Genomic DNA, 12,862 nt, shown 5'->3' on the forward strand with positions numbered 1-12,862 from the left:
CATAGAATACAGTAATAGCATTGTTTAAACCAACTCTACCTCAATGGTGTAACTAACTGCATTTGCTTAAGTTCTGTGCTTTTTTTTGTACTTTACTTGAGTATTTCCAACTTCCAATACTTTTCAATTAGTTACAAAACATACAAGCACTTCAGCCTATATGCATTTCGGCCATTTTGAAAATAGCCAATCTACAGGCTGTAGTGTGAGGCTGGCGTGTATGTGTCTCCCGTAGGAAGTGAGGCCGATCGCCCCCCGCTACCCCCGCCTCCCCGTTCTTTGCTCCCAGACCACGCCCCCGACCGTCGCGATACGTTCAATTACAAGTCTTCTCTCCCAAGCTTGTCAAATAAAAAATGTAAATGCTTTGTCTTGTGGTAGGCTATGGTGTGCAATTATTATTATTTTAATAACAAAATAACTCAAAATAGCCTGATTCCACGCTGGCTACTCCCCCCCCCCCCCCTCTCTTCCCAAACATAATAATAATAACAATAACAATAATAAAATGAACTCAAAATAGTCTGATTCCACGCTGGCTACTTTAGACTAAAGCATCAGTCTCCAGACGTTTTTCCCCCTCTCCCTCTCTTCCCAAACCTGCAGTCACACTGCTTTTCTGTGGGCAGTAATGCCACGCTATTCATGTGGTACAGTAATCGAACTTTACATCATTAGATGGTATTTAGCGACGGTCCAACAACAATATTGTCATCGGTCGGTCGGCAGCGTTGTAAATCACGCGCATTTTCATTTTTCCAAAAGTCCAAACGTCTCCGCGTATTCAAACGTCTCCACGTATGAGATGTGAAAATACTTTTCGCTGTACTGTACTGTACTTGTACTGTACACTGACAATAAATTGAATCTCATCTCTCTCAAACATCCTTCTACGCGTGACAGCACTAGTGCGACGCGACAACAACAGTAACAGGACATGGCCAGGAAGTACAGCAGAGTACAGCCGGCCAATCGCGACGGTCGGGGGCGTGGTCTGGGAGCAAAGAACGGGGAGGCGGGGGTAGCGGGGGGCGATCGGCCTCACTTCCTACGGGAGACACATACACGCGTGAGGCTGTGAGCTTTTATTGTTTTTGTTTTTTTCCTCGTCCTACGGCTCCGCCCTACGACACAACGCTCAAGCCAATCAGCGGAGCCGTGACGTTACAACGCGCCCGGTCTCTCGACCAATCATCTGCTGGGGGCAGCACACTAAATTTACATACTGGGAGGTACTAATAATCGCCGTTGACCGTACTACAACTTCATTCTTAACTGAATATAGACCGAGTTATCCTTTCAAAGATGGCTAAGATTCCTGAACGCTCTGCTGACGGCAAGGAGGCTCCTTCTAGCTCCTCCAACAGGAGGAAGAGGAGGTGGAGGAGGAGGAAGAAATTGGGAGGTTGCAGGGAGGTCGTTCCTACCTGCAACTCTCTGTCCATCACCATCTCCAACTCCCCTGACTCCTGCAGCTCCCAGAGCCAGAGGAAGAAGAGGAGGCGTAGAGGGAGAGGCAGCCGGGAGAGATCCAACCGTCAGAGAACTCAGATGCATGACATAACCAAGCTTCTGCTCAGTCTGTCACTGCAGTGATCCACTAAACGGCCCTTTTAAGGGCCCCCAATTGTTCCTTTAAAAGAGTAAAACTACACTAGCGCCGGACGGACGCCACAGAGCGCCCGCCGCGCAGAGCCCTCAGCCCTGTCTGGGTCAATGTAGACTAGAGTGAGAGGCTGATTGCTCACTGTTAAAGCACCTCATATAATAAACCTATAAACGACCAGCTCCAAATACACACAACTGCAACTGCAGTGCACTAGCTGGGGGAGTCGTGATCTTAACACTGCTGTTGAGCAACCTGATAAATACAACCTACTGGCTACTGTAGTAAACAATTTTACCCGTGTTTTCCCCCGTTGTAGTCTCGCGTGGCTGTGAGCATTTGACCAAATCGCGGAGGCAACAGTCTGGCCACGCGAGACTACAACGGGGGAAAACACGGGTAAACACAGAGCCGGCTGGTCTTTCGAGCGATATAAAGTCTTCATTTCACCCCAGTGCTTCGAGGTTGTTCCACGCTTAAAAAGTAAAACGATTATACTTTGACATAGGCCGGTTACTTTTTGGATAGAGTGTTCAACAAAGGTAAGAAGTGATCGCTAACGGCGGATCGTGGATCCAACAACAGGATTTCGGCAGCCGACCAGTAGGAACCCCATCTCGGAGCTGCGTAGCAGTGGAGTGAGGGGTTCCGAAAGGAGCTACCCATACATGGAGATCCCTGCTCTTGAGTATCTGACATCACTTGCTATTTCTTTGTCACCTGTGATGTCACAGTGATGTGTCAGGGGAACCACAGTATCAGGCGTTATCCATGCTCTGAGTATACTCACATCACTGTGATGTCACCTATCACAGTGATGTGCAGGGAACCATAGTGTCAGGCGTTACCCATACCATACAGCACGGACAAACTGTGCCGGTTCTGACAGTAAACTGCGATCTACGGTCGCAACAACCAGGACGCTACATTTCTACAGAAAGCCAACCCCAACTAGACTTACCAGAGACTACAATTACACTGCACGGGTCCTTCCTCCGGGCTCCGAAAGCGACGCGAGAAAACCAATGGAACCACAAATGGAGGTCTCTGTCCGAGCCATCGAGTGGTTCATCAATTAAGACTTCCTTCAGGGCTTCATCCAGTTGTCAAAGGTTACATAAATCCTCGCTCTTACTTTTAGATCCAGGCCCATCCATAACGCTATGGACCAGAGCTAGCCTACTCTATGGAGCTAGCTTAAAAGCCCAATATGTTTCCAAATAATGTGGAATTTGGCTGCTCCTCCACTTCACTTGCTATTTCTTTGGTGGAAATTGTGGAATGATGATCAGCGCATGTTGGGAACTTGGGGACGGGTCAACTTTGGCCAAATGAGTCGACCATACAGACCATACTACGTAAAGCGTCGCTTTACGTACGTAACACAAACTGCTTATGCTTACTTTTTATATAGCTGTGTTGTATGTGTACTCTATATACATTACATTTATCAACTTCTCTAATAATAAAGCACAGAAATAATTAATTATCATGCACACACACAAAAGAAACCCCCTAAGTTTAATAATGGACTGTCCCTGGCCTGGCCTCTCCCCGGGGTGCCCTGGCTCCCCCCTCATGGTCCCCTCATGGACCCCCTATCATGGTCGTAAATCTCATGCTGCTGCAAACACAAACGCAACACTTCGAGACTCACAAAAATAACTGATTTACAAGCTAACAACGCGTCGCCTTGTGATGCAATCTGCTTGTAGATCTGCTTTTAAGGAGCCGATCCAACCCCGCCCCTGTGTGTGTGTGTGTGTGTGTGTGTGTGTGTGTGTGTGTGTGTGTGTGTGTGTGTGCGTGCGTGCGTGCGTGCGTGCGTGTGTGTGTGTGTGTGTGTGTGTGTGCTTGTTTGAGAGGGCGAACATAGCTGATCTACAAGATCACAATGCATCACAACATGCCAGCGCAACTCGTGCAAGGTGGTAGGCCTACATCACTTGTTTCTTTACCTCAAGATGGTGTTTTGCTCCATTGGCAGCCACAACTACTGTGCAAGGTAGTATCTCCTCCTAGGACGGATTGGGCATGAAATGGATTCTCCTGGACCCAAAAGAAACCATAATTACTGAGATGGAGTGTATGTAAGGACTATTATATAAACTGTTATGACTCATGCCAATATTCCTTAGTATTGTTGATGGTGTGCAGGTCAGAGCTCTGCTGTGAAGGAAACTGAGGTAACACTTTATAGCCTACTTAAAGGTCTAAAATGCATTCACTTAAAAGGCTTCATAACCGCTTCATAAATGTTTACTATTATGCATAGCAACTTATAACAAGGTTTATGAAGGATTATAAGTGCTTGTATAATTCATCATAAGCTTAGCATAACAACACATATTTTTACTTTTATGTTTTTTGAAGCGGTTGAGTGGCTTTGTGTGTCCCACGCCCATATATGGTCATTTCAGTCCAGAATGAACAGTTTTTTTCAAAAACAAAATGTGTGTTTCATGTCCATATATGGTCATCTCAGTCCAGAATGAACAGGCTTTTTCAAAAACAAAATGTATGTCACCTCATGTCCATATATGGTCACTCCAGTCCAGAATGAACAGGTTTTTTCTGTCTCGTACGTCCAGAATATCAGTCCAGAATGAATAGGCTTTTTCAAAAAGCAAAAGGTGTGTCCCATGTCCATATATGGCCATTTCAGTTCAGAATGAATAGGTTTTATCTGTCCTGTCCTGTCCTGTCCTGTCCTGTCCTGTCCTGTCCCGTCCGTCCGTCCGTCCGTCCGTCCGTCCGTACGTCCGTCCGTCCGTACGTACGTCCGTCCGTACGTATGTGTGTAGTGTCCGTCCCGGTCTGATGATTGGATACTTTGAGGATTGGTCAAGCTTTACATGACAATTCGGCCCTCCAGATAAAATCATTAATTCATTCAGAATATAAAGAATGTATAGATCACAGAGTTCATAACTCTAGAACACATAGAATAAAAGTTCACCGCTTCACTTTGAACCGAGGTTTGATTTTTATTATTATTTCAAAGACCCCCAAATTTGACTGCAAAGCCCCATCTGAAATGATGTCGTTCCAAGGGGTTTTATGTCTAAAAAATGTTCACCTTTTCTTAAAAAACAGCAGATCTATAAGCTCACAACGTGTTGCAATACACGCTGTGTGAGTTTGTAGATTGTTTATTTTAAATAGCCAATGTTTTTAGGGTTAAGTGATCTCAACTGTTTGTGATGGTAATATTAACTAATGTAGCCAGAACCCTTTCAAGGATCCCTGCGGAGTCCCCGGAATCACACTTCGAGAACCACTTCAGTTTCTGCACCACCTTACAGTCCAAAAAGAAGTAGATAAAACGGTTAAAACAATTAAACCAGAGGTGTGGTGGGATGGGCTTTCATTATAAACTAAAATTAATACATTTCCTGTTTGTCAGTTCACACCATAGGCTAGAGGAGACCAACTGGAGGAGACCTAAAGAAACATTGCACTTAGCTGACCTTCACCCACCAGCAGAAGCTATAGCCTACAGTACTAATGACCAGGTGAGGAGTGGGGGTAACCGGTAAAGTTGCCGGAAAGAAACTTTTTTTATTTGTTTTACTGAGAATAAGGTTAGAAATAACTTTTAAGATTACGCATATCTTTCTGAGTTTAAGATTAGAAATAGGGTTAGGTTTTGGCACTGTTTTACTGAGGTTAAGGTTGGTAATAATTATGGTTAGATTTAACTGTTTACAGAGGTATATAAGGATATTAAAGATCTCAATGGAAAATAACAAATAAGCCTTGCCATACCCGAGTTTACTTTTAGTTGACATTGTACCAGTGAACTGTACTGTCCACTGTACTGTACTGGCCTTTTCCTAGCCAAAACTTCTAATACATACCTCAATCAATCAATCAAAAGGCATAAACCATCAGCCCGGGCGAGTTTCTTTCCGGCGACTCTTCAGTGGGCAGTCACCTATGGCTTTTTTTTAGCACTGCAGATTTAACTGACTGTGTTGCAGAGAAGAAAGGGTATAGTCAACCAGTGTAAAATGATCCTAAAGATTAGTAGGAGTTGCAGTATGTTATGAACTCTAACAATTCTGTCTGTCCTCTGGGCCTAAAAGCTTGGTCTTGGAATGGAAAGCAGGCCTATTAAAGCAGAGTTTTCTCTTCATAACTATCACTTTATAGAGTGGTAAAATGTTTTACTTGGTTTACCCTTTAGAGTTTAGAAAGACAAACTGAACAATACAAATAAATGATTCTTCACTTCGCCCAGCTCAGTCTAAAAACTACGAAGAGCTGGCCATTGAACTATCTCATGGTCATGTGATTGTGATCTCATTACATTTTCAATCATGTAGGAAAAGGCAGACTGGAAAACTACCATCCTCCATGTGATGATTTGTTCACATATAGCCTATACCATGCAGGGGTCTTCAACGTTCCCAGGCCAAGGACCCCTTAGTTGAGAGAGAGATAAAGATGTGGGACCCCCACAACCTTTTCATAGATTCCATATAGTTTCATTGTTTGACAGCACAATCATCAGTGTATTTTGGATTCATGTCAATTTGTGTTTTCAGATATTTAACCACTTGAACCGTCAATACTTAATAAACTTGACCTTTCACTGTCTGCTCTTTTCCCCAATCCCCCTCCAAAGCTCTTTGCCAAAAGAATCGCAGAGGCGTTGTGAGCTTGTAGATCTGGTATTTTTGGCTAAAGTTCTTAGAATATGGACGCTAGGGTTCAAGTGGTTAATATAAAAAAGGGGGAAAAAAACAATTTTCTATCACACAAAGATTTGGAGGACCCCTTGTAGTAACTCTGAGGACCCCCTAGGGGTCCTGGACCCCCTGTTGAAGACCCCTGGCATACACTCTTCTTTTATTACAGGCTAGTACACAATCAATCACTATAAAGAAACTATAATTGTTTACTACTTTGACATATTGAAAGTGAAAGGATGCAGTTAGATAAATCAAATGTTTCTGACTTTATGTGCCTCAACACAGCAGCACAACGAGAAAGATAATCCCAACCAATGTGAACGCTGGCCAGCGGGGACCGGGCAATCGTATTCGGGAACGTTCCAATCAATCGGATCCAGTCTGAAATTGCCCTGAGACAGAGAAACACAGGTCAGTTGTGTTATATCTCCACTCTGCTCCAAACTAGACATAATAACCCAGTGAGAAATAGTCGTCTAAAATTGGTCTAATCATGAAATTAACGTTTTATAGACGTCTAAGCTTAGACTAGATGTTGATTATTTCAACGGCTATAGACGTCTAGTCTAAGCTTAGACGTCTAAAAAAACTTTAATTGCAAGACGTTGATTAGACCGATTTTAGACTAGCGTTTAGACATATATTAGATGTCTAATAGCCTGAAAAATTGTTATGTATCATCTTTCATTATATTTTGGCATTTATATCTGCCTGCACTTTATGAAAATGTCAAAGAAACTGATTGTTAACCCTAAGCTTTTGTCAACCACATCACACAGGACATCTTTATTTACTAAATAGTAAAAATAGGTGATCTACTGTATCACAACTTGTCGCATTGCAACTTGTAGATGGCCTATTTTTTGGGGACTGTTACTTAAATGCCCTTCACACCTGAACCGGACCAAAGAAGCAAATGGACCATGGTCCCTTTAAAACGGGAACAAGCCCTTATTCCTTGTTTACTATAATGGGTTGGGTTGTTAAGATAATATTAACATATATTTAACTACATTTAAATTGATTAGTCAAAATGCCAATCACTGTAAGTCTGATTAATGTGAAACTGAGTATGTGTGTTCATTACTGAAGCTTGCATAGTCAAGACAACTGCAAATCAATAAAAAGATTGGTACTGTAGTGTAGATTCCTTTTTCTTATACCATAAGCCCAGAGTTAGGGCTGAGTTCTGTGTCAAGGTTATGATGAGGAGCTGCTGCTCTCTAGAGGACAAGAGGTGTAATGAAGGCCTGATCTGCTATAGGGATACTGTATACTAGTATAGCATAAAGAGCAGGGGTTAGGTGAGTTCTGGGTGTAAGGCCTAGTAATAACCTGACCAGTTTGTTTTGAGAGGTTCTGCAGTGTTGGTTCTAATGCATTTTAGGTGCTAAAGTACCACATGGTGCATGCATAGTTGAATTTACATTAGATTATAGTGCTCCAGCTAGTGTCCTCAGTGTGTTCCTACCGACGATCCTGAATAGAAAACCTGTTCTTTGGTTGACTTTTCCGATTACGTTTGTTGCCATTTTTGTTGAGATGTTGTCCTCTATTTCATCTTTCCTTGTGATGACACTTTCTTTGGCCTTGCAGAGGTTTATTCTGGAGAATCTGGACCCCAAAAGAATGGGATGTCGGATGACGGAATTATGGGCAGACCCCCACCTGTGGAGACACACAACCAGTGGTGTAAGTACATTTACTCAAGTACTGTACTTAAGTCAAATTTTGAGGTAGTTAAGTACTGTACTTATGGTAAGTCAAATTTAGGTATTTCTTTTACTTTTACTTTACTGGAGTACTTCTGGAGTGTAACCTACAGATACACACAACACTGTTCTGTCCAGCAGCGTCACACAACGGTACAGTCCTTCACTTTCTTTGTGATGTTAGATCTGTTGTTGCAGTACACTTTTATTGTCCTTTTTGGGATTACATTACCCACAACTGTGGTAATACTTCTGGGGCACTATCCGGGTTCGACTCACCAGAGAAAGTATCACAATCGCACAGAAAGCAACGTTTCAAGCAGATAAGAACATACAAGTTTTAAGTAACCAGTAAGACTCCCTAATCGGGAGATAAGCGACCGTTGGTCGCTTATCTCCACAAATAGGGCAAAAATGTGTTTTTCCAAAATCTTCCTGATGGTGGCGTTAGATGGGACAGATGCGTTTTGATTACATGACTGTAGAGATACTGTGCGATTTGCGTGATTTTAGGGCAAAATCTGTTGGAGCAGTGTCCAAAAATGTGTTTAAAAAAATAGGCCTGCAGGTGGCGTTAAATGGGACAGATCCATGTTGATGAGATGAGTGTAGACATACTGTGTACCGATTTGCGTGATTTTAGGGCAAAATCTGTAGGAGCAGTGGCCAAAAATGTGTTTGAAAAATCGGCCTGAAGGTGGCACAATATGGGACAGATCCAAGTTGATGAAATGAGTGTAGACATACTGTGTACCGATTTGTGTGATTTTAGGGCAAAAATTGTAGGAGCAGTGTCCAAAAATGTGTTTGAAAAAATCGGCCTGATGGTGGCTCTATATGGGACAGATCCATGTTGATGACATGAGTATAGACATACTGTGTAGTGATTTTCGTGATTTTAGGGCAAAATCTGTAGGAGCAGTGTCCAAAAATGTGTTTTTAAAAATCGGCCTGAAGGTGGCGCTATATGGGACAGATTCATGTTGATGAGATGAGTGTAGACATACTGTGTAGCGATTTGCTTGATTTTAGGGCAAGAATTGTAGGAGCAGTGGCCAAAAATGTGTTTTAAAAATCGGCCTGAAGGTGGCGCAATATGGGACAGATCCAAGTTGATGAAATGAGTGTAGACATACTGTGTACCGATTTGCGTGATTTTAGGGCAAAAATTGTAGGAGCAGTGTCCAAAAATGTGTTTTGCAAGAATCGGCCTCATGGTGGCGCTAGAAGAGGGCCATGTGAGAAATGGGGTCTCCGCGCCGCCTTGGCGGACGAATAGGTACCGGCCCCGGCTCTCCCGGACGCTCCTAGCCCGAGTTACGGCATTTATGTGAGCTGCAGTGGAGGGGGTCCTCCACTGGGGGCGTCACCACTTTTGCATCCGTTCTGGAGCACCAGGAGTCGGTGGTCCCCGGGAATTCCCCGTGAGCAGCCCCGTTGGGGTGGTCATTTGGTCATTTTTGCACATTTGGTCATTTTTTACACTGGGGGTCCCCCAGGGACCTGGGGGTCCCTGGAGCTCCGGGGGTCCTTGCTTGGAGGTTGTAGTTTGGCAGGTAAGGAGTGTGTGTGCAAAATTTGGCATGGATTGGGGCAACGGTTGCGGAGATATGAGCAGGGCAAAAGTGTGACGTGTGACACGTGTGACAGACTGAGGGACGGAAGGACGCACGGACTGACAGCCGGTGGAGGTTTGGATAGTATAGGAGTGCAAGTAACTGTGACCTACGGTCGCAATAAACTTTATTCATATAGCACTTTTTCAAATGGCAGCTTAAATCACAGACTCACAGGAGAGAAGATTACATAATACTCTTTCCTTTCACAGTGCCGGCTAGGAAGCCATGGTTATCCAATGCCAAATGCAGGATATGGTTTGTGTTCTATATGACGTCAGCCCAGAGCTCATTTAACCTTTATATGGTGCTGTAAGGTGGAAATGCCTTTTTTGACAGATATGAGAGATATAGAGTAGTACGAACTTTAACTTAATGAGTGTTCAACATTGACAACTTGTAACAACCACTGTTTACATCCAGTACCGGAAATCCACATGGTTAGGGTTTGTGGTGTAATGACTGTCCACATCCAACTGCTTGGATAATCCTTCATAGCCAATCTGCTACCCACCGCTGCTGGCAAATCACCTGGAAAACGAAGGCTTTTGGAGCACCATGGCAGTCGAAGGCACTCAGTTCTGTGCTAATTGCAAACACGATGTCCCAGAAGCAAATTTTACCACTCACGAGAGTCATTGTCGAAGGCACATTGCCCTGTGTGACATTTGCGAGGAAACGGTGCCCCGAGCCAATCTGCAGAAACACAAGGAGCAAGAGCATAAGCAGATTAAATGTAAGTGTGGCTTGATGCTTGAGAAGAATTATGTTGATATGCACCAGAGCTCTCAATGCACTTACCGGTTGGTCAAGTGTCAGTACTGTGACCTGGAGCTGGCATTCAGTCAGTCCAGAAAACATGAGGATTATTGTGGCTCACGTACAGAGCCCTGCCAGCAATGCAAATGTTATGTTATGTTGAGGGAACAAGCTGTCCACTCAGCCTCATGTGGCAGCCTTGCTCCACTTCAAGAAAAGAACAACAGCTTCACAGTTCGGTATGGCGAACCATGGCGCGCAGGGGCCTTTCCACCTGAAGAAAGGAACAACAATTACACAATCTGGAACCCAACTGAACCACAGTCGCCATTTGAAACAGCCCCCATCAGTCAGGACGACCATATATTAGGAAAGATCTCCAACACCTACTCCTCGCCACTCTCTTCCCTTAACAATGTCTACCAACCTCCTGCAGCTGGCACAAGTATCAGTGAAGTCCAGGACCATGATCAGGGAGATGTCATGCTGCCTTGTGAGTTGTGTGAAGAGCTATTTCTCGAAGAGGACCTCATTTTACATCAGAACCGTTGTAGTCCAGCCTCAGCCTTTTCCTCTTTTAGCAAGCAGACTCCAGCTCCCTTCAGTGAAGATAGATTGACAAGGGGTGCACAGGGACTGATGCACAACTTACCTGACAATCTTACCTCCAACTTCCATACGTTCTCTCGGCCAGTCTCCCCACCATACTGTGGTACCCCGGCCAGTCCAATGGAAGATGTGATCATTCCCTGCGAGTTCTGTGGTTCGGCTTTTGACAAGTCTGTCATCGTCCACCATCAGGATACGTGTGACCTCCAACCCGGCACTCCTCACCCAGTAGATAATAGAACCTTTCAAAAACCTTTGTTTCCAAAAGAAACCATTTTCCAGACTTCTCCAAAGTTACAGAGGAAAATGGGAGCCAGTGAGGACAGCATGACAAGAAATGTGGGGGAGCTGACGCACAGCTTATCTGATAGCCTTTCCTCCAACTTCCCCACGTACCCTTGGTCCGTCTCTCCGACGTCCTACAGTCCTCCGGCCAGACTGCTGGAAGATGTGGTCATTCCCTGTGAGTTCTGTGGTTTGTCTTTAGCGAAGTCTGTCATCATCCACCATCAGTATATGTGTGACCTCCGACCACGCACTTACAACCCAGCTGATAATATAATAAAAGAAGTCTTTGAAGAACCTTTGACTCCAGGAAAAGAAACTCTTCGCCAGACATCTCCGGATTTTCATGGGAGGATAAAGCGACATAAGACAGACACACTTCAAGACAGCAGACTGTCATCTCAAGAGAAGATATCACATTGTGATGGTGTATTGAAAAACAGAATCCAACCTGGTAGTGCTCCAGCCAGTCTACTGGAAGGAGATGTGGTCATTCCCTGTGAGTTCTGTGATTTGACTTTTAATGAGTCGGACATCCAACACCATCAGGATATGTGTGCCCTCCGACCCCGCACTGATTACCCAGTAGTTAATAGAATAAAAGAAAGATTCAACAAACCTTTGACTTTGGCAAAAGAGACATTTTGGCAGGCTTCTCCAGATTTACAGAGGACAACAGGATTCAGCAAGGACAGGACGATAAGTGGTGCAGAGGAGCTGATGCACAGCTTACCTGACAACCTTACCTCCACCGTCCCTACGTACACTTGGTCAGCCACTCCAGCTTCCAACAGTCCTTCAGCCAGTCCACTGGAAGGAGAAGTCGTCCTTCCCTGTGAGTTCTGTGGTCTTTCTTTAGAGGAGTCTGTCATCCTCGACCATCAGGATATATGCGACCTCCGACCTCGCGCTGATGATGATAGCCCAGAAGATAACAAAAGTCTAAAAGCAACCATTCAAAAACCTTTGACCCCAGTAAAAGAAACATTTTGCCAGCCTCAGGATTTACAGAAGCGACCGATGCATTATTCAAGCTCATTTGCCAACATCTTTGGATCGGACAAGGAGAAACCCCTGGCACACAATAAAAAGAAATGGCTGGGAGACAGCGGACTGTCAACTCATGTGAACACATCAAACCGTAATGTTGGACTGAAAAACAGACCCCACCCCGATAGGGAGATAGTAAGGGCTCAGACACCCTTTAGAGTCTCATTTGATGAGCTCTTTCCATTGAACAGGGAGGAACCACTAGCACGAAATATAAAAGAGCACAGGGACTTCAATGGATTTTCAACTCAAGGGAAGATATTAAACCGTGATATTGCCCAAAACAACAGACCCCAGCCTAGTAAGAAGACAGTAGAAGCTCAACCACCATTTAGTGACTCATCATCAAAGTCCAACACTGCAAGATATAAGGAACTACATAGACAAGAAGGTAAGGAAGCGCAACAAAACTTGTGTGATCCAGGAGTAAAGTTACCTAAGAAGCAAAACAAGGAGCAGGTAACGGATAAACCACTGGTGCAAATTCTGCAACGGCAGACTCAAGGGGAGGCATCAAATCATGAAATA

General features: G+C 44.2%; 1 protein-coding gene across 1 annotated transcript; it reads left to right on the forward strand.

Moving 5' to 3' along the window:
* Positions 1-10,189: 10,189 nt before the first annotated feature.
* On the forward strand, positions 10,190-12,539 carry LOC308294363 (TRAF-type zinc finger domain-containing protein 1-like; the record flags this gene model as incomplete). The annotated part of the gene is made up of 2 exons (XM_080737094.1): positions 10,190-11,462; positions 12,526-12,539. 2 exons carry the CDS (start codon positions 10,190-10,192, stop codon positions 12,537-12,539), a joined length of 1,287 nt encoding a protein of 428 aa, XP_080593220.1.
* Positions 12,540-12,862: the final 323 nt, after the last annotated feature.

The sequence above is a fragment of the Nannobrachium achirus genome, assembly GCF_963921795.1.
Source record: "Nannobrachium achirus genome assembly, chromosome: 11".
NCBI lineage: Eukaryota > Metazoa > Chordata > Actinopteri > Myctophiformes > Myctophidae > Nannobrachium > Nannobrachium achirus.